Below are 19,763 nucleotides of genomic sequence, written 5' to 3'. Positions count from 1 at the left end.
AAAACAGCCCTTGGCTCTTATGGTTTGTCTTGTCTGTCCTGCTGGACTTGGGAAGCTGTTTCCAATAAGGCAGCGTGAAATAACAGGCATGTGGGGATGGAAGGTCACTTTACCCCTCTGCACTGATTGTGGGTGGCCATCCAAAGGGGCCTGGGAATTGTCTCATGGAAGACAGAGTGCTGTCTATATGAGACTGTGTGGCTATGTAGAAAATAATATTAAAAAAATGGGAGGGGAGTGGGGGTCTTTGGCTGCTGATCTACTACCCCTACAAGAAGGTAGGAAAGGCTCACCCTGTTTCCCCTACATAACATCAGCTTTAGCTCCATGCCTGACCTTGCAGAGGGAGGGACAGTTGGATCTACCTACAAGATCAAAGGTACCATTTATTTCTTGCACTGTTCTGCTTGTAGCGACTGCTGCATCCAGAGCTGCTGGCAGTTGATCATTTTCTAGGATCTCCAAGCTCCAGCTGTGCTCAGCACTCTCTAATTGCCCTCTGGGAATTAGCTACACACCTGAAAAATGGGCTTTTTAAACAGGTTAAATCTGCACTGTAATGCTTTTGTGCAAGAGAAGACAGGGCTTCTTTTTCTTCTTCTCTTTGGATTTTGTTGCCAAAGTTGTTTCTCTCACAGCCAAATTCAAAGCTTTTTGGGGCAGCCCAGTAGCTGGTTCTCAGCAGTAGTTTGAAATTGTTCTCCTTGACACCTCTCCAGGATAAAATGATTCACTGAGAGAGGTAGTGACTGTGTCTGAGGGAAGGGGAAGGGAAGAAGCCTTACTTGGAAAGGCTCTTCCTTGAATCATTTCTTTTAGTTTGCTCAGCATCTTGGCATGCTCCCTGCCTGAGTTACACTTTTGTCATTCTTCCATGAGAAAGGACAAAAAATTAATGTCCAGGCTTGGAAAACAGGTGCCAGGACAAACAAGATGCTCTCCGTGCTCCTTGCTTTGTGGGAAGGAAACAAATAGCTTAACAGATGCAAGGAGGAAGCCATGCTGAATTTAGATCATCATCATGAACACTGCTTCGTTCAAAAGGACAGAAAACAGACTGACTGATATGAGCCTAGGACACAGCCATTAAAGTCTAAGATGTGCCACCAGGTCATGGGCAAGGTCTTGGAAACATGAGCCCTGGAGGCATTTAGTCAAAGGAGGGCATGTGAAAGAAGCTGAGTACATTAAAAACTAGGCAGCAAGAGGAAGATGAGCCAGAGTGGTGCAGTCTTGACAGACAGTTTGTGTCACTCACACAAGACCCCTCTCCTCTTGTTCAGCTCCTGAGCTTTCCTGGTGCTGTTCATTGGTAGAGTGGGTGGGCAGGAGCTTGTCCTGCAGGTGCTCAGCTGGTGTTTCTGCTGGAAGGGAGCATCTGCTTCTCCACTGAGGAATGAAACTCTTACCTCAAAGCCTAAAATCAAGAGACAAAAAGCTAAAACCAAAGCTGGTGCTCTGGAGTACCGTGTGGTGAATATTGGGCTTCCATCCTCGCCAAGCTCTCCCTGGTTGGGTATATGCACCATAGTCATATTTCTGAGTTGAAGTCCATGTCAGTAAAATATGGTAATGGTATTTTCCTTTCCACAAAACTTTTTCTTGTCTTGATTGTGTTGGCCAGGAGCTTCCTGGACGAGTGCCTCTGTGTGTGTCCAGGGCCCAGCAGACCTCCAGCCTTGGCTGGACCTCAAGTTCAGTGTGTAATATGCATGTTATGGAATTACTTATATGCAGTAAAATGTAGGTTCTGGATACACTTAGGATACTTCCACTTGTGAATAGCAATGCTAATCCCGACATGTTGCTGGTTTTATTATGGACATTAGTTTGTTTGCTTGTTCTCGACCTTGGGCTGTAATACTTTTTACATAGTTTATAACAATTTGTTTACTTTCAGTATGTATGCAACTTCTCAATTAACTTTGAGATTAGTAGGGATTAAAGCAAAAGAATTGTGCCCAGGGGTTGGAATTTTTTCGTTTGGTATACTTAATGTGTCTGCAATCAGCTTGGGAAACAGGCACTTGGAGTGGCTCTGTGGAAGCCATCCTTGTTGGTTTAACCAAACCACTGAAGACTGTGTAACTGCAAATAAATACTCTTATGTAATCCTGTCATTTTGTATCTCTCCTCTGCAGCTCCTTCATTCCCAAGTTCATTAACCATCTCTTCAAGTGCAAACCTATCAGCATGGTGGGTGCAGAACAGGTAAGATGAAGTAGGTGCATTAGCTGACATGTTTTATGGCTTTGGGGTTCAAAAAGTGAGGCAGGGACTCTTTGTCTACCTCCCCTGCCTGTGGACTGGGATCCTGCTGCTCTGTGAGGATGAGGTTTGGGAGGGGCAGGCTTTCATCTGTCCCCTGCACATGCAGCTGCTTCCCTGTGGAAAAAAAAAGGTGGAATTGTCCCTAATGGGACCACCGTGAACTTCAAATCAGTGGCTTCAAAGCTGCTTGGGTTTTAGGCATCAAAGATGGGTCTGAGCAGTGTGTGTCTGCAAAATGAAACAGGAGCTTTACATCAAAACCTTCCTCTTCCTTAATGGGAAGCAAATGAGTGAAGCAGGGAGCCTGCTCGTTGTGTGTGATGAGCAATAACCTGAGAGTGATTAAAGGGAGAATTTTTTTAAATAAGCTTCTAAAGTGATTAACCAGCAGTGGGCTTGTGTCTAATGTTAAAAGGTTTTAATGTTTCCCTGTATTGGAATAACAGGCCCAATTTGCTTCTTTAAAGCAGACTGGGAAGGTTTTGATTAGCCTGATTCTCAGTGAACATATCTCATTAGAAGTGGGACATACCTTTCTGGGGTTAGGGATACAGAGGTCTCAGCAGCTGGTCTCTGTCTCTACAGCATTGGAGGACCCCAGTTGTCTTCACATCTTTTGAACCCTCCTGGTCACTCACCAGCATCTTTCCACGCCAGTTTCTCCCCTGGTGCAAATGTTGCTGGGGATTAAGCTTTTCTGGTCTTACCTGTCCTACATACAGCTTTTCCTGCTGTTTGCTAGTAACATGTTTGAAATCTGGGTACTGGGGCAGTGTTTATGGAGGTGTTCAGTGTGGGGAATGAGACCTGTGGGGTTTTGCTTTCTGTGTTTGTCTCTATGACTTAACAACACTCTGTCTCAGCAAGCATTCTGAATGAGTTAGTGATGCCCAGGACCTGGAGTGGATAACAGGGGGAAATGGAGGGAGGAGACAGAGCCTACAAAGGCTACAAAGTGTGCAGAACTTCTATTAGACATAATAGAGTTTATGTGGCAAAGATATGAATTCCCCAGCCATGGAAATATCTTTCATCTCTGGGATCCCTTGTAGACACAGGAATGACAGCCTGAGCTGACAGCAGGCTCCAGCATCCCAGGGTGCACAGAGCTGCTCATTTGTGCTGTGGTTTCCTGGCTTGCCAGGACGAGGTGGATGGCATTGGTTCTCCTCGTGCAAACCATGGCACAAACAGGATACACTGCCATGGATAACAGGCTCCAGATTGGAACTGGCCTGACCTGCCACTCGCCCTCCACAGCTCAGTCCTTTGTGTTCAAACTGAATTCCCACATGTGCTGAAGCCATTCCATAAATGTTCACATTGTTGTGGTGACTGCTGGGGCTTCTGCAGGGCCTATAATGTGGTGTGTCTCTCCAGAATGAGCTTCCACTGGCTCCTGAAAGCTCTTTCAGAGGAAATGCACTGGGTGTGCTGACAGCCCAGCAGGATTTCACACTCACAGCTGTGGGAATAAATTGTGCTGCTCTTCCTCTAGTCTGATTTCAGCTTTCTGTCCTTCACTGGTCTTGTCTCATCCCTTCAGACATACTTTGTGCAATCAGAGGAGTGCTGTATTTGGGGTAATTTTGCTCTAAGAAGCCCTTAGCCACAGCATTTTGTCATCAGACAGTGCTGCTCTGTCTGGGCTCAATTTCATGGCTGCTGCTTATTTATCTGCTGGTCTAGTAATAAACAACATCCAGGCTGTGAGTGTCAGTGTACTGGTGAACACAGGATACTGAGCAGTTCTCAGTGTAGCTCTATCCTGTCATAGTTCTGAAGGAACAAAACCCCAATCAGGTGATTGAGTAAATGCAGAAAAACCTGACACTGTGGGTGGCTGGGTGCAGGGGGAAGCTTGGCCTTAGTTCATTTGACCTTGCTATCTAAATCATGATACAGCTACAGGTAATCAAGATTGTTTCACTTTATACTGTCAAAGGGAAGGACTGGAAATCCATGCCTGATGTGCCAGATGTTGGGCTGCCATAAGTCATTTCCAGTCAGCAGAGCAGTGCTCTGTTAAAATCAGCCATGGTGCTGATATGTAGCTGTGGGTGATTGTGTCTCCTTGAAGTGTTATGTGGGTCGGTATCATGATGTGGGTAAAAGTCTCAATTACCAGGATTTTTTCCAATGTGGGAAGTGTTAAACTTCTAAGGATGTTGGATCATAGCAGCTAATGGATCTTGGTAAAAGGGGCCTGAATAACAGAATGTGATTAACTGTTGCAGCTGCTGCTGGACACCCACTCTCTGAAGATGGTTCTGCTGGATCTGCCCTCCATTGGGTCCCAAGTGGTGAGGAAGGCTCCTGCCAGCTACACAAAGATAGTGGTGAAAGGCATGACTCGGGCTGAAATGATCCTGAAGGTAACTCAAGACTTTTGATAACCTGCCAGCCAGACTGCTGGACTGGGAACCGGAGCGAGCGAATTCCAGGGGGCCCTTCCCCTGAATGCAGCAATGTGCAATTGCACATGAACCTACGCGAGCCCGTCCGGGTGCGCTGCCAGCTGTTCTACAGAGCTGGCTCATTCACCCTGGGTTTGCCTCCACTCTCTTTTAATACCACATTTGAGTTCTCATCCTCATTTTTCAAGGTAACCAAGGGCTCAAGTTCTGCTTACTAGGAGAGCTGGGGCACCAGGTTCCCTCAGGAGCTTGTGAAAATCAGAGCTAGCATCCCTGTCTGCTGCAGGGCAAACCCTGGAGTTCAGGTTACTCCAGGCCTTGTGCAGACTCCATCATGCAGGGGAGCCAAGCCGTGCTTGAGTCACCTGTTTACTGTCTAGTGTAACAGCCAGTGCAAACATGTCTGGGTTACTGTATTCACCAGAGCCCTTTTTCATTTTCCAGACCTGGTGCCTGGAAAATGACCCAAAAGCAGTGTGTTGTCTTCATAAAAAGTAACAAGCAAAGCAATCTTCCTTCCCAACTGGTGCTGGAATAAGAAGTTAGGTTTGATCCCAGGAGAAGCCATGGGAGCTGTACAGTTGTACCCTCCTCGGTAATGGGATTGTCCCCTGTTCACCAGCGATGCTGTGAAGACATTCCTGTGAGGGAATTAGTGGCACCTGTGGTCAGGCAAGACAGACAGCTGCCAGCCAGAGCCTTCTGTAAACCACAGCCAAGGCAAAAGGGGGTGAGGAGCCCAAGCTCTCAGTGCTCTCCTGCTGCTCTGTGTGGCTTTGCTCCCACGCCCAAGGTAATGTCACAGCTGAGTTTGCCTTCTGAATTCAGAAATTAGTTCTCCAGGTCCATGGTTTTGGAGTAGGATGACTGAGATGTTAGTAAATACATTAAAGCAAGTCTAAATTTTCATAGAAATGACCTGAAGAAAAATACCTTGGTTGTGCTAACGGGAGCAGAGAAGGTTGGTGCCTGTTACATAAAGAAACAGTTCTTTCCATGGAGCTTATGTATGAATCAGAAAAGTAATGGAGTTAATTTGCCTGCCCTTAACATCACATTGGTTTCACTGGGATGGAGATGAAAGCAGTGCAGGAGTGCCCGGGGCAGGGAGTGCAGGCTGTGCAGTGCTGCTGGTGCCAGGCTGTGCAGCAGCAGTGGCACTGCTGTGTCAGACACCCCGTGCTGGCCCTGCTGCTGCACAAAGCACTTCTGGCCCCAAGCGAGGGCTCTGTGTCAGTGTAACTAGTACTCAAACAGCAACACCCTTACGGCACTGGGTGTTCCACAGAGCCCAGTGGGATCAGTAGGGATGGGGCTGAAGGGTTGTGTGGGGCAGGTTTGTTAATTGTCGTGACTAAATTTATCACCCTGAGCCTTGGTGACCCACACACAGCATTTGGGGCTGGTGCTAGCACCCATCTCTTGGGTTTGGGAGGGGAGAAAGGCTCTCAAAGTGCCTGTTCCTGTTGGACCATCAGTATTTCTGTAGGAACGTTTCCTTGCAGGAGCCCAGAGCTGACTGATCATCTCTGGCCATTCTGCTTGCCTTGTGTGTTGTCTCTTTGTATCAGTGCTCACACTCTGCTGTTTCCAAATTGTACGTTAAAGGGTCTTTTCCCCAAGAACTGTTTCACCCCATCAGAAGCACAGGCCAACACGCTCCTTCCCACCAAGTACAAAGGTGTTTTTGAAGCGATGCCTCTCTTGCATACAACAATAGCACTGTGCAATTATGTGCCTGGGCTTGTACTGGAGCAGCTTATTCAGAAGAATCACTGAGCCCATGGATGGCATGAACAAATTCATTCAGCTGAGCCCCACAAAGCACAGATGCAAGTGGGGAGGAGGGCGTCAGGGCGTGCACATCCCGCAGAGCTCTTTCCCCTTCTCCTCTGGCTACGCTCTCTGAAGTTCCAGCTTTTCATCTTGGCAGAAGATTTTTACAAGGGCTGTAAATTAAGGATTTATAAGTGTATACATGGCTATGATGTTTCATTGGTCTGAAGTGAGGGGAAAGAAAGAAATGTCTTGGTGACAGAATACAGTATGGGGTGAGCTGGGTCAATGGAAACATATGGAAATGGTTTTGGAGACAGGGAAGAGTCTGGTCTTGTGCTGTTTCTGCCCTGAGTGTACATGCATTTGCATGCGCACACACACACACACTCTTCCCCAGAAAGATGGTTTTGCTGCCCAGCATTATCAAAAGATGTGTTCTCTGTGGAGTTCACTGCTTATGTAAGGAAAGCACACCAATGAGGGATCATTTTTCCAACTTTGAGGCTATTTTGATTTTTTTTCCTGACTTTGACCATTACTCCTGGGCAGATGTCAGTGAGGAATTCCCACGCAGCATCCCAGTCTCTCCAGAGGAGTGTCCAAGAGGAGTTGCACCCAAAGGACAGAGTGGCTGCGTGTGGTACTGCTCACCCATCGGGTGACATATCAGTGGCAGCAGGACTGCAGAGCAGAAAGCTCTGGCCCACACTGTCCTGGGGACAGAGGGAGTGACCACAGTGTTGTCACATTCCCCTGTGACACACTGTCTGTCCTGCCTCCAGACAGGAGGGAGTGAGAGGGATACACAGCCAAAGTGAGAAGCTGGACTGCATCCAGCCTGCCTGATCTCTGGGGACTTCCTGAGTGTCACCACCAGCACTGCCTTTGTCCCCTGACTGACTCCCCAGCTTGTCTTCCCCATGCAACACGATAAGATCTTGAGCTTTGACAATATGCCAGTGCCTGCCAGCCCACAGGCCGCAGACAAAGTCCTGCTGCTCTTTGAAACATGATGCACAGCCCCTTGAGTCTGAGCACTGCTGTGCTGAAAGAGAATCATCCTCCTCCCTGCTCCTTGCTCTGCTTCTCCTCACTCATCTTTATCGTTCTTACTAGCAGCATGTGCAGCCTCCTTGCTCCTTAAGCATTTTATTTTAGAAGCCAGCCCTGCTGTCACTCCTGAGCCCAAGTTGACTGAGCACTGGCTTTAACTCATATTATTTGTCTGATCTCTTTTCTCTTGTCTTGGCAGGTGGTGATGGCTCCACATGAGCCCCCAGTTGTGTTTGTCGACAATTACATCAAGCTTCTTGCTGACTGCAGCAATGACACATTCCAGAAGATACTTGACATGAAGGTTAGAACCTGTCCAGAGCTTTTGCTCATCCACCGAGATCATTGGTGACTTTATTTCAGTAGCAATGTAGAGGGCTTTGGGGGTGGGAAAAGCATTGTAAGGCAAGTATATTCTCTGTAAACTGAAAGTCTGTAGAGTTGCTGCTGAAGGAAAGCTTTTCAGTTCACTTCACATGCTCATACGTGCTCTGGCTCCTGGGGCCGAGCTCTGTTGTCTCGGGATCATCCAGAGGTTTTTGTACAGCTCTTGGTGGGAGAACAAGGCTGAGCTTTGAACTTGGCTCTCCTGCAGCTATTCCCATGCACATCCACTTCCAGATCCACGAATTCTGACCACCTCTCTTCCCTGTGCTTTGTTCCTGCAGGGCCTGAAGAGGAGTGAGCAGAGCAACATGCTAGACCTCTTCCGCCTGCGCCTGCCCGCGCCTCCTCCCGGGGGGGACAGCACGGGCTCCCTGTCCCTGAGTGCTCCCACACCCGAGCAGGAATCCTCTCGGATACGGAAACTGGAGAAACTTATCAAAAAAAGACTCTAAGTGAGCAGAAAGAAACTCCCTTGCTCAGGACTGGCTGCAGTGAGTGCGAGCAAAGCTTGTCTGACTTGTGATTTACAGTGTGCTGCTGGAAAACCCGCGTCCTGTCATTCCCAATCCCTGTGATCTCTTAACCATCCTGTACTGTGACACTTTCAGACCAAGTCAAAACCTTATCAAGGTGTTTGCCCTTGGCTTAGCAGGAGTGAAACCCAGGACATTGTCAGGTCCACATGGTGGAGAAAATAGAGTTATCTGAAGTCAGCAGCTCCAGAAACGGTTTAGGCGGATTCAGAGAATGTCTGGCTGTGATACACTTGGTGTCACAGCTTTTATCCTGGCTGAGCTCCTGCTGCAGCGCTGACGATTTTGCCTGACAGTTCTGTGTTACTGTTCACTCCCTGCTGCAGAACTGTTCCTTTGATAGATTATTTATCAGGGATGAACCAACCCCATACCATCACAGCCACCGAAAACCCCAACCCTTTAACAGCTGGGATCCAGGCCTGTGGAGCTCCACTGAATCAGTGAAATGCCCAGGAGAGAACCTCAAAGCAGATTTCCCCACTGCTCCCAGGTCAGGCATGCACAAAGAACCGTGAAACAGCAAGTCAAATCCTTCTCCCATCAGGAGGAAGGGGCTGAATTAATGCCTTCTGCACCTTGGCAAACCACCTGCCAGCCAGCCGGAGGCCTCGGTCGCTGTTACAAACAGGACATCTGTGGAGCCCATCTCCAGCTGCTTGTGTGCTGGGCTCGCCTGCTGTCCCTGATGGGAGTTCCCATCTGGCGTCTCACCCTCTCTCCACAAAGAGCTGTTCATGGAGCAAGTGTCAAACAGCACCAGCCCCTCGTTCTTAACACCATCCGGTGTGCCCCTTCGACATGTTCGCTGCCCTGCAAGGAGAGGTGCTGGAAGGGTTGGCTGTAACAGGGAGCCAGGGCTGCTTCCTGGGATGGGAGGCTTACAGCAGCCTCAGGGTTCAGGCACTGTCCCCTCTTGAGAATGGGCTGTTTCTCGTGGCTGGGGGAGGGCCTGGTTGTGGTCAGGTTTTGTAATGCTGCTCAGACCGACCTGCTGCTGCAGCAGGGTGTGCACTAACAGGTATGTTAACACAAACTCTTCAGGGTGTATTTCCAGGGGTCGCCAGGCTTGGCCCTGGCTGTGAGGGAGCTCAGCATAGTGTCCCTCCAGGGCAGCAGTAACAGCACCTATGGGGAGGGACAACAGTTTCTCATCACTCCAGTTTTACAAACATGCTGTTGCCTCATTTATTTCCTCTTCTGATTTCATGGTGGGTGACAAAAGAAGGAAGGATTGAAAGCACCTCAGGGGTCTGAAGAGCTGTTCCCCAAAGACAATTATCTCAAGGTGCGTGTGCAGGATGGCTCATGTGTTACCACATTGCATAGCTGGGAGTAGGGAACATGGGTTTGCAGAGATTCATTATTCCCATGGGGAGATGAATAATTTATTGTAAATGAATTTTTCTTTGCTTTGTCTAAGGATAAGTCTGTAACTGAATTATGAATAGCTGAAGACGATGTTGAAGTTATCATTGCGTGTCTTTCCCAAAGGCTTCCCCTGTTTCATTCTCTGCATTTCATTCTGTAGATAAGAGGAAATAAAAGGAGAAATGAATTTTTAGTTTCAGCCTTTGAAGAATGCTACAGGGCTGAGTGCTCAGAGTTCCTCTTTTAGAGAAAAAACCCACAGTTTTCTACCTTCATTGTAAGGGTTTTGTGTCCCTGGCTCTTGGGTGTTCATCAGATTTGACAGGTCTGTATGTGTGTGTTTGCTCTTTGGGGTTTACAGCTCTGCAGAATAAAGGACAATTATTTGTTTTCTGTATAAAATGCCAGTTTTTATGGTTTCAGGCCGAGGTGTAATTCTGGCTGTATGTTGGAGGGTGACACTAAAATGAATTAAATTCAAATGTTTACTGCTGTTCGTTGCTGGGTGTTTTCTGTAGCTCTGCCACACAGAAAGAGGTCTGGGACAGACCTCACCCAAAAGCCCCGTGTGTGTCTGCCCCGCTCGCTCCTGCAGCTCTGCTCTTTGCTGCCTTCTCCACCCTTTACAGATCCCGCAGCACTTGCAGGAGCTCCCTGCACTGCACGGGCAATTCAGCACCACTGACCTCGCACCCCTAAATAATCACATCATTTCTGGAGCCTGTAACTGCAGGAGAGATTTCTGAGATCATCTAATTTTTCCATTGAATTTAATTAACAGGTAGTGCCTTTTTCCACGCGCTGCATGACGCTGGAGCAGTTCCTTTCGCTTGGAGAATTAATGACTCATTTGCTTTTCTCCTGCCGGTCCTGCCCCCTCCGCCCTTGGGCAGGAGCAGCCTGCGCCGGGCCATGGGTGTTTATTCTTTCACCAGATTTACAGCCGGGATTTCAAGCATCCCAGTGACGATGTCCAAGCCTCCACAAGCCTTTTCTTGGCTCGTGGCTGGGTCTGTGAGGGCGGTGGTGGCAGGGCTGTAAAAGCTGATCAAACCTCAGCAACTTCAGCAATGTGCCGTCAGCGCTCATCCCTGCGGGGGGACCACTCCCAGGGCTCCCATCAGTCCCGGTGCTCACAATTCCTCTGTGCCACAGGCAGCAGCCTGGTATCTCCCATCGTTTGGAAATAACTTTCCATCATTGTCAAGTAACATGGGATCCTTTTGATTTGCTTCTCCCAGCGATGGCCCCCCCACAGCATCAGCATGTCTGGCTCAGTTGCTGATTAAGCTGAGCACACCCGTCCCAGTGGAAAGTCCTTCATGGAAGGAGGATCTTGATAAGAGACTCATATCTGCCCCATCCCACCTGTGCGTGGGCAGTTAAACAGTAAATAGTGTAGACAAACTGGCTACCATGTACAGACAGAGGAAAAGATTTCCAATGCCATCAGGGATGTCACAGATTGGTACAGAGTTTGAGAGGCTTAAAAACAGTCAGGCTTTCCAGGAGGGCAGAGTGCATGTCCTGAAAAGCAGGGCCCCTGTACACAGTGACTCAATAGTATTGGAGTTAGCAAGCAGTTGAAATTCTGGTTAAACACTTCCTTCACATCCTAGCAGGCTTGCAGATCTGGATGTTGGTGCTGCAGGAGATCCTCAGGTGGGCTGTGGAGCCCCCACAGCTGCTCAGACACCTCCATTTACCTGCCAAGTCCAGAAATGCGAGCCTGGAAGGGCACAAAAAATTGTCCTTTGTGTTAAGCCAGAGTGGGAGGTTTTTCACTGGTAAACAAGCAGAAAGATTTCCAGGAGCCTGTGGGGCTCTGCTCATCCCACAGGCACTGCTGGCCGCAGCCTCATGCAGCTCCCCAGGCACTGAGATCCCTCTCAGGCAGAACCCAATCCCCACGGGAGTGGCTGTGGGGGCTGCTGTCTTGTGCCACAAGTTCCCTCCCTTTTAAATTGCACTTAGTAGGTTGTTGGCAGCCCAGGTTTTCACCCAGGAGCTGCACAGCAGCTCTGAAATTATGATTGTGTTCATCTGGAAACTGCTCTAGTGCCTTCCAAGGCATCTAATTTCATAAAGGGCTTTTATGGGAGATTTTGGAGCGAGGAGTGGTCAGCTTTCCCATTGTTTGCAGAGTCCAGCATATCTTTTGGGGGATACATTTAAATCAAAAGGAAGAAAACACCTGTCCAGCACATTTGCTCAGACTTCAAAACTCAGACTCCTTTCAGTCAAAATTTTTAATGTTCTTTTTCTTTCCATCTGCATTTTTCAGCAAAGACAAACAGCCTCATAGTATTTCTTCAAAGGAATGTAAATTCCTTGAGGAAGTCTCCGGAGTTCCCAGCACCGCATAGCTGCAAACCACAGACGCCTACGGCTGAAAGTTCTCCTCTGCTTTTAATTTTGGGGCAGGGAAGGAATTTTTTTCAGAGGTTTGGGTTCACTTGTGCTGGGCCCGTCAGGCCAGACTGCTGGTTTCTGCACAGGGGAGTGTTGACTTTGGCCAGCTGCAGACAGTTCTTTCCCTCCACAAGAGTATTCCCCCACCAAATCTGATGACACGGCGCAATTATTTCATTAGGATTTTCCAAAAATGTTCCCTTGGTCTCCTCTAGTGCTAGAAAGACCTTTTCCTTCTGTTCTCTTATTTCAGCTTCAGCAGCTTTGCCTGAAAAATGCAATTAGGGGCGGCAGTGCTGCTGTCTGAGTCTGAATCCTCGGGAGTGGGGAGTGAGAAAGAGCTGCCTGAAGGGAAGACTTTGGGAGCTTAACCAGGCTGCCAAAACCCCCTGCAGACCCCTGCAACTGGGGAAAGCACCATTGGAGGTGCCCAGCAGGATCTGGCAGCTCTTTCAGGCACAGGAAAGGGCAGGCATGGGGATGGTGCACCGTGGGTTGGACCAGGGATGTGTCGAGGGCAGCCCAGCAGAGCTGCTTGCACAGAATCGATTAGGTTGGAAAAAACCGCTTGAGATCATCGAGTCCAACCTAGGACTGAGCATCACCTTGTTAACTGGCACTCGATGCCACATCCAGTCACCCCTTAAACACCCAGGCATGGTCACTCCACCACGCCTTGGGCAGCCTGTTCCATTGTCTAATTCCACACGGCTGGGACGGGGCGAGGGGTCAGCGGCTGGGCTGGGACACAGGACGGGGTTATGGGCATGGGGGCACCAGGAGGGCAGGGACACCGGGAAGAGAATGAGGCACCGGTGGGATACTGGGACACGGGTGGGACACGACAGCACCTATGAGATACTGGGACACGAGTGGGACACGGCGGCACTGGCGGGGTAGTGGAACACGGGTGGGATACAGGGGCACCGGTGGGGTACTGGGACACGGATGGGACACGGCGGCACTGGCGGGGTACTGGGACACGAGTGGGACACAGGGGCACCGGTGGGGTACTGGGACACGAGTGGGACACGGCGGCACTGGCGGGGTACTGGGACACGGATGGGACACGGCGGCACTGGCGGGGTACTGGGACACGAGTGGGACACAGGGGCACCGGTGGGGTACTTGGACACGAGTGGGACACGGGACGGGTCCCGCCCCGCCCCTGCCGTGTCCCCGCCCCGCCCGCGGCCGCCCCGCCCGTCGCCGCCCGGGCGCAGCCGGCGTAGGGAGCGCAGCGGCGGGACCGGGGCAGGGGCCGGGCCGGGGCAGGGACCGGCGGCTCCGCCATGGTGGGGCGGCTCAGCCTGCGGGAGGTGCCCGACCTCCCGGACATGAGGAAGCGGGGCGACTCGGGGCTCGACAGCCCCGACTCCGGGCTGCCCCCCAGCCCCGGGCCCGCCCCCCCGCCCTGGCTGCTCCCCGCGGGCAGCCCCGACCGCGCCGCCGCTAACGGGCTGCCGGAGCCCGACCCGCCCGCGCCCTCCGCCGCGGTGAGTACCGGCCCGGGCAGCCCTCCCGCTGTGGGACCCTCCACCCGGGGCCGCGGGACCCTCCGCCCGGGGCCGCAGCGCGGGGAGGGTGCGGGTCCCGCAGCTCCGCGCTCGGTCCCGCCGCGGCAGGTGCCGGGCCCCGGGGGAGCCGCTGCGCTTCGGACCCTGCCGTGGTTCGGACCCTGCCGTGATGCACCGCCCGGGACCACGGGCTGTCGGCTCCGGCCCCGCAGCATCCCGTGGGAAAAGGAGGGTGGAAACCCGCGGGGGTTACCGGGGGCTGGCCGGGGTGGGAATGAGTTGTAACAACCGCCCCTGGTTTCCCTCCTTTTCACCGACATCTCCGGCCGCCGTCGTATCCCTTGAGGGACCCGCACCGGGAGGGATCCCGCCGGGAGCAGGGGCAGCCGCGGCCGTGTCAAGGAGCCGGCCGGGCTTTTACAAAGCTCTGGAGTCGGTCCTCGGTGCAAGGAAATCCCTGTCCCTCCTGCCCCAGCTCGAGGTTGGGACAGCGTTGCAGTGTCTTTGAAAATCCTTGCAGAAATCCTTGCACCGTTATTCCACAGTGACCCAGAGTAGGAAATTTGTGTATAAACTCTCGTTTCAGTTAATAGTATCAGATACGTACGTGTTGGTTTTTTACCAAATGTTTTTTGGCTGTTGACACTGAGCTGTTGTTACAAGTACTTTGGAAACTTCAGATTTGGAGGAGAAATCCTTTTTCTCTAGGGGTGCTGCTGTGAAACTGGAAAAGGCCATAGGAGAATTGTGTGTTGAACCAAAAAGATGCTCACAGCCCCCTCGCCCCTCGTTAGTAAGCACATGTGCAGAGGTGGCTTCAAAAACACAAGCCCGTTGGGTTCCTTTCCTTTGGGGCACTTGGGTTTCCTTGGGCTGTGGGATGTTCCCTGGCCAGTGTCGGCTCCTGGCGCTGGGTGTCCAGGAGAGGAGCACAGGGAGAGTCCATGAATCACCGCTCAGTGGGAATGAGTTAATCCTTCCCAACGTGCTGGGTGTGAAGGTTGGATTTAATGCCGTCAAACAGGAGCCAGGGCGTAGCTGTGAAACGAGGAGGTTGCTCACAGGGAGATGCCCTGTGCTGATTTCCTGCTGCGCTCTGTCCGTGGGTGTATCGGATGAATCCAGCAAGGAGAGGGCTCTCATACACCCATATAGTGTTGGCTATAAATTGAGTGTGGGCTCATACAGGCAACAGACTGTAGTTTGTGCTGCAGGAGCTGTGCTGCACTGAGGGACTCTATCATTTCCCAGAATGGCTCTGCTGAATTAACCTCCCAGAGTTAGGACCTTGTCTTCAAAAAATGCCCCTTGCCACCTCTTGGAAGCTGTAGACCAGTGCAGAGTCAGGCCTGTGAGATACACCTGCAAGCACGTCTTGGACTGGCAGATCCTCCTGCACATAAAAGTGAACCTCAACAGCACTGTATCAAGGGATAAATACATACATTTTCTTGAGAATATACTAAATTATGACATAAAAGGAATTATTTTTGCATTTTTTGCAGAATTCCGTGTTCTCCCCCAGCCCTGTTCTCTCCAGCTGCCCTCCAAGATTGTGTCCTTTATCCTTTGGCGAAGGAGTTGAGTTTGACCCTTTACCACCAAAGGAAATAAGGTAAATACTGTGTTACAGGCACCTCGTTTTGAAGGAGTTAGAGGAGTTAGCATGTAAAGGAGCAGTTAGGCCTTATCAGTGCCTGTGAGTCAAGTTAATTTATTTGCAGAGCCATTGTTCACTGCAGCTGTACATTCCTGGACCTGGACATTTGTACAGGCTGAAGGAGTGTTCAGCCTCTTTTAATCCCACCCATATGGTTGGGGTTTTTTTCCCCAGGAAAACTTTCTTGTATTTTACTTTCCTGCTTTGACTTCCTTGCACTGCTCCAAAATGTTGCCTTTCAACTGATTAACCAGAAGGTAATCACGAGGGAAGAGCTTCAAAGATCTTCCTAGGACTGTTTTATTAGAGGAAAGGAATTTTGCTCTTGTAACCTCATGGTTTTCTAATAAACACTTTTTCTCTTAACAGCTGTGGCTGGTTGTGTGAACTAAAAGGAAAGGTAATATTCAGAGGAGAGCATAATTATTTTTTTAATGCGCTGCATTGCTTCCCAGCCTGTGAATTATTCCTTTGAACATCATGATTTGCAGTAATGAGAAATGAAGGCTCCCAGCTGATAACTGTGCAAGCAGAGCTGGCTGATAAAATCAAACGGAAGCCTAATGCAGGGGAGGGTAGGAAGAATTATGTCCTGGTGTGGGGAAGGAGCCCGTGCCGTGGCTGCCATTGGAAGCAGTTAGCACTGTAGAAGAGCCAGCACAGAGTTCTCCCAGTGTGAAGCAGGTGAAGGCTTTCTGTTACAATGCAGGCACAGAAGGTTTCCTCACCAGCAGAGATTGGTGTGCAAACTGCAGTGTTTTCCTGTCAGTTGAATCTTCACAAGACAGTTTGTCTTCAGAGAGTGCCCCGTGCTGGGAGTGATAGCAAAGAACTCCCACGTGACCCCTGGCAGAGCAAAAGTGGGAAGATAACGTGTTCTTCCATGGACTTGGCACTCCAAGGATTTAGGATGTTTATGTGCAGAGCCCAAATGTGGATCTAGGCCTCTGGGCTTAGGAGGTTTGTAGGTTCCCAGAGCTCAGGGTTAAAATGGTGTACACAAGGACTGAGAAGGTGCTTGTTAGTGCTGGAAGCTGGACTAGACAGTGACAGTTCTGGGTGTGCTGCTAATGTAAGTCTCTTTTCTCTTCCCAGAATTGTGTGAGTAAGACACCAGCAGACGTTTCTTGCATGGTGTGGCTGTTCTGTGTTGAGGTGGCAGGTTCAGGCCTGAGGAACCACCCTGGTAGCCGCCAGCTCTGCTTTCCAGCAGACAGAGCTGCAGCTCTGGAGCCAAGCTCACGCACGTGTCCCTTGTGTTCCAGGTACACGTCCTCCGTCAGATACGACTCGGAGAAGCACTTCATCGACGACGTCTACATGCCCATGGGCTTGAGCCTTTCCTCCTGCAGCCAGACGGTGATCTGTGTCCCCAACAGCACGTGGCGCAGCTACAAGTCAGAGGTGCACTTTGAGCCCCGCAACAAGCCCCGGCGCTTCACCAGCACCACCATCATCTACCCGAAGCACGCCAAGACTGTGTACACCACCACGCTGGATTACAACTGTCGCAAGGCGGCGCGGCGGTTCCTCTCCAGCGTAGAGCTGGACACCTCGGAGTACCTCGGGAACGACTGTGTCCTGGATGGTTGCTGACTGCCGGCCCCCTCTCTTGCTCTGATCCATCCCGGTCCCACCTAACGTACTGTGCTAACTCCACTAGCTAAAGCGGGTACAGACCCTCCTTCTCAGCTCTTAATTCCTGCTTAAGCCTCAGAATGGCCTGAAACGCAGTTTTTCTGTGGGAACATAACTTAGTAAGGAACTCCTTTCTTCACCTCTAAAGTCATGAGTTCCCTCCCCTTCCCTGCAGTGCAGTAAGCAGATGAAAATAACGGGAAGTATTTTCCCAGAGGGAAAATTGACAGGTAAGAAAGAATGTGGAATAGTGCCTGGCAGGTGGAGATCCATTTGATGCTTTAGGGGTGATGTGCAAAAATAAGGGCAGTTCACTCTCTTGCAGAGAATCTACCAGGTAATTTGGTTATAGACAGCCAGAGCTGTCAGTCATTTCAGTTTAGATTTCAGTTTAGATCAAGAGAGTGTTTTCTCTAGAAGGACAATCTCCTGCAAATTGCTGGAAAAAGCTAACAGAGAAAAATCCAGAATTCTTCATTTAACACATGCAGAAATGTTACCATATGGCATTCATGTCTTGTTTGAAGGTGTAATTTGGAAAGAAGAGGAATTCTGAGTAGCGCAGGAGATAAACTGCCTTTGCAGCTCCAGGCAAATTCAGTAATTCCAGTTCTTTGGATGAACAGCACGATGTATCCTCTGTGCTTACGGCAACTTCAGCAGCACAGTTGTCTGTGTAACACACTTACAGGACTTGTACCAAAGAATACCAGGCCAAAAATTATCCCTGTGTTGTTGGAAAGTCGAGCCTTGACAATGTGGAGGAGGAAAAACCACAAGTGCCTTGTTTTTACTGACACTGAACTGTCTGCAGTGAGGGAGCTGTAACCAGGCGAGTTTCAGATAATGCACCATGTTTATACAGGGACCTGGAATGGCAAAGAAGGTGCTGGGATCGAGTGCGAGGTGCTGTCATGGTGGGGGTTGTGAAGAGGCAGATGGTAGCAAAGGACAGGCAGATTTTTAGTGCATAGCAAAATCCAAAAATCCACAGTTGTAGCTCTGCTTCCCTGCTGAGCTTCTCATTGCAAAGGTCTGTGTCCTCGCTGGACTTTGGTATCCAGGGTGTCACTGCAATGGGGTGGCCTGTCCATAGGTGCCAAATAACCCCTCCAGTGCCAAGTGCATGATGAGTTTGGGGACCAAAGGGAATAGCTGCAGATACTATGGAAGTCTGGATGTTATGTGCATTAGTTTATTGTGTGTTTTGATGCAAATTAGACAGACAGGTTTCCTTCTTTTCCCAGACTGTTTTTCCTATACTGCCAGAGCACAGCGCAGTGTGGAGAGCAGATTCTTTGGGGAGTGTGGGTTACGATGGTGGCTCATGTGGTGCAGTCGCTCAGACACATCAGGTAGACTTGTCTTAGCTGGGCACAGCTTTTCCATGTGTTCCAAAGCTTCTCTAAGGTGTGTCAGTGCAACACCAGTCCTGGAGCTGCTTTGCAGAGGACTTGGGTGGTGCATAACCCTAAGGGTGAGCTTTTAGTCAGTGGTGAGTTCAACCTTGGGAACCTGTTCTTGAGCTGTACTTACTGTGTGTTTGTGCAAGTGTGATGAGTGGTGTGGAAGTGTAATCCAAGGAACTGAAACGACCTGAGAGATGAGGAATGCAGCAGGAAGGAAGCCTTGAGTCTGTATGGGTTGGGGATTTTTTGTTGTTACAGTTTTTTACTTATTTATTAGCTCAGAACAGAACATCCTTAACCTTTGGTACTTGCCTCAGAAAACCAGATCCCAAAACAGTCTCAGGAGGACAGAGGACACGGTCAGGTAGGCAGCACTCCGGAGTCAGAGCGGCGCGATGTTGTCGTTCCACATGTTGGTGTCAGACTGCAGCACTCAGGAGATGTGTCTTAAACACATGTGGCAATTCTGCCCTAAACGTTGCCCCAGGATGTACTTGTGGTGTAACAGAAGGCACAGCTCAGCCCAGAGCTTGTGGGGTTTCAAAGCTGTTGCACCATTGTTTTGCCATTTCGTCTGCTTTGCTCCTGGAACATCTGGCTGGACACAGGACACTGGAAGGACATGGACCCTGGAATGCTCCGACAACGCTCTTCCAGTGAATTCATTTGCAGGAGATCCAAAAGCAGGTTGTTTTAAGTTGTAATCATTAGTTGGCCCTAGTTAGAAACAAAATGGCCCTTATGCTATGATTTTAGGATAAAGCACCTGATTTTTATAAAGCAAGCAAACTTAATTGTGTACCTCTTGAAAACACTTTAATTGGTAGAGATACCTTTTAAATTATTTATGTTCCAACATTTGCAAAGCTCTGATTAGCTCTGTGCAAGTGTTCTGATGTCTGTGATGTTTCCCACTCCCTCCTTCTGATTTTCAATTTGTCTTTTACTTTATTGGTAATAAATGATCTGAAAACCATCATGCAGGGAAGTCTCTTTATTTTTCATTCAAAGCTTTTCAGTGTTTATTGTGGCAGTTACTTAGAAATAAATACCTAAAATGTCTTGGCTGTCCCAGCTCCACTCCTTCCTCTTCTGTCATGTGTTGCTGTTGTTTACATATTCTAGGAGGGGGTTTCCTATATAACACTGTCTATATTAAAAAAAACCCAAACCAGTGCCAAATGTTGTGGCTTTGTCAGTTTAGTAAGACATTGATTAAGTGCTTTGAAGACAGCTGAAAATCCCCTCCACTACGTGTTTGAGTCACTCATCTGGTATAGTTTTATTTTTAAAGAGAGTTTCTGGTATGGATTTCA

General features: G+C 49.7%; 2 protein-coding genes across 3 annotated transcripts in view; both read left to right on the top strand.

Annotated features, from left to right (window-relative positions):
* Positions 1-10,304, top strand: part of VPS53 (VPS53 subunit of GARP complex) — a 63,820-nt gene extending 53,516 nt beyond the window's left edge. For both annotated transcript variants that reach the window (XM_071575050.1, XM_071575049.1), the window contains exons 19-22: positions 2,142-2,211; positions 4,509-4,646; positions 7,720-7,824; positions 8,189-10,304. In XM_071575050.1, coding sequence (XP_071431151.1) covers positions 2,142-2,211; positions 4,509-4,646; positions 7,720-7,824; positions 8,189-8,359 — 484 coding nt within the window. In that variant the 3' untranslated portion in view covers positions 8,360-10,304. The remainder of the gene's footprint in view (positions 1-2,141; positions 2,212-4,508; positions 4,647-7,719; positions 7,825-8,188) is intronic.
* Positions 10,305-13,438: 3,134 nt separating this feature from the next.
* RFLNB (refilin B) lies at positions 13,439-19,423 on the top strand. The gene is made up of 3 exons (XM_071575206.1): positions 13,439-13,719; positions 15,246-15,355; positions 16,666-19,423. Exons 1-3 carry the CDS (start codon positions 13,516-13,518, stop codon positions 16,994-16,996), a joined length of 645 nt encoding a protein of 214 aa, XP_071431307.1. The 5' UTR covers positions 13,439-13,515; the 3' UTR covers positions 16,997-19,423.
* The last annotated feature ends 340 nt before the right edge of the window (positions 19,424-19,763 follow it).

The sequence above is a fragment of the Pithys albifrons genome, chromosome 21 (assembly GCF_047495875.1).
Source record: "Pithys albifrons albifrons isolate INPA30051 chromosome 21, PitAlb_v1, whole genome shotgun sequence".
Lineage (NCBI taxonomy): Eukaryota > Metazoa > Chordata > Aves > Passeriformes > Thamnophilidae > Pithys > Pithys albifrons.
This window is presented reverse-complemented; position numbering and strand designations above follow the sequence as displayed.

Excerpts from the sequence above, each read along its gene's own strand:
- RFLNB (XM_071575206.1), top strand. The coding sequence starts at position 13,516 with ATGGTGGGGCGGCTCAGCCTGCGGGAGGTGCCCGACCTCCCGGACATG. Across the intron at positions 13,720-15,245 it reads CGCCCGCGCCCTCCGCCGCG|AATTCCGTGTTCTCCCCCAG; the intron begins GTGAGTACCGGC and ends CATTTTTTGCAG. Across the intron at positions 15,356-16,665 it reads TTACCACCAAAGGAAATAAG|GTACACGTCCTCCGTCAGAT; the intron begins GTAAATACTGTG and ends CTTGTGTTCCAG.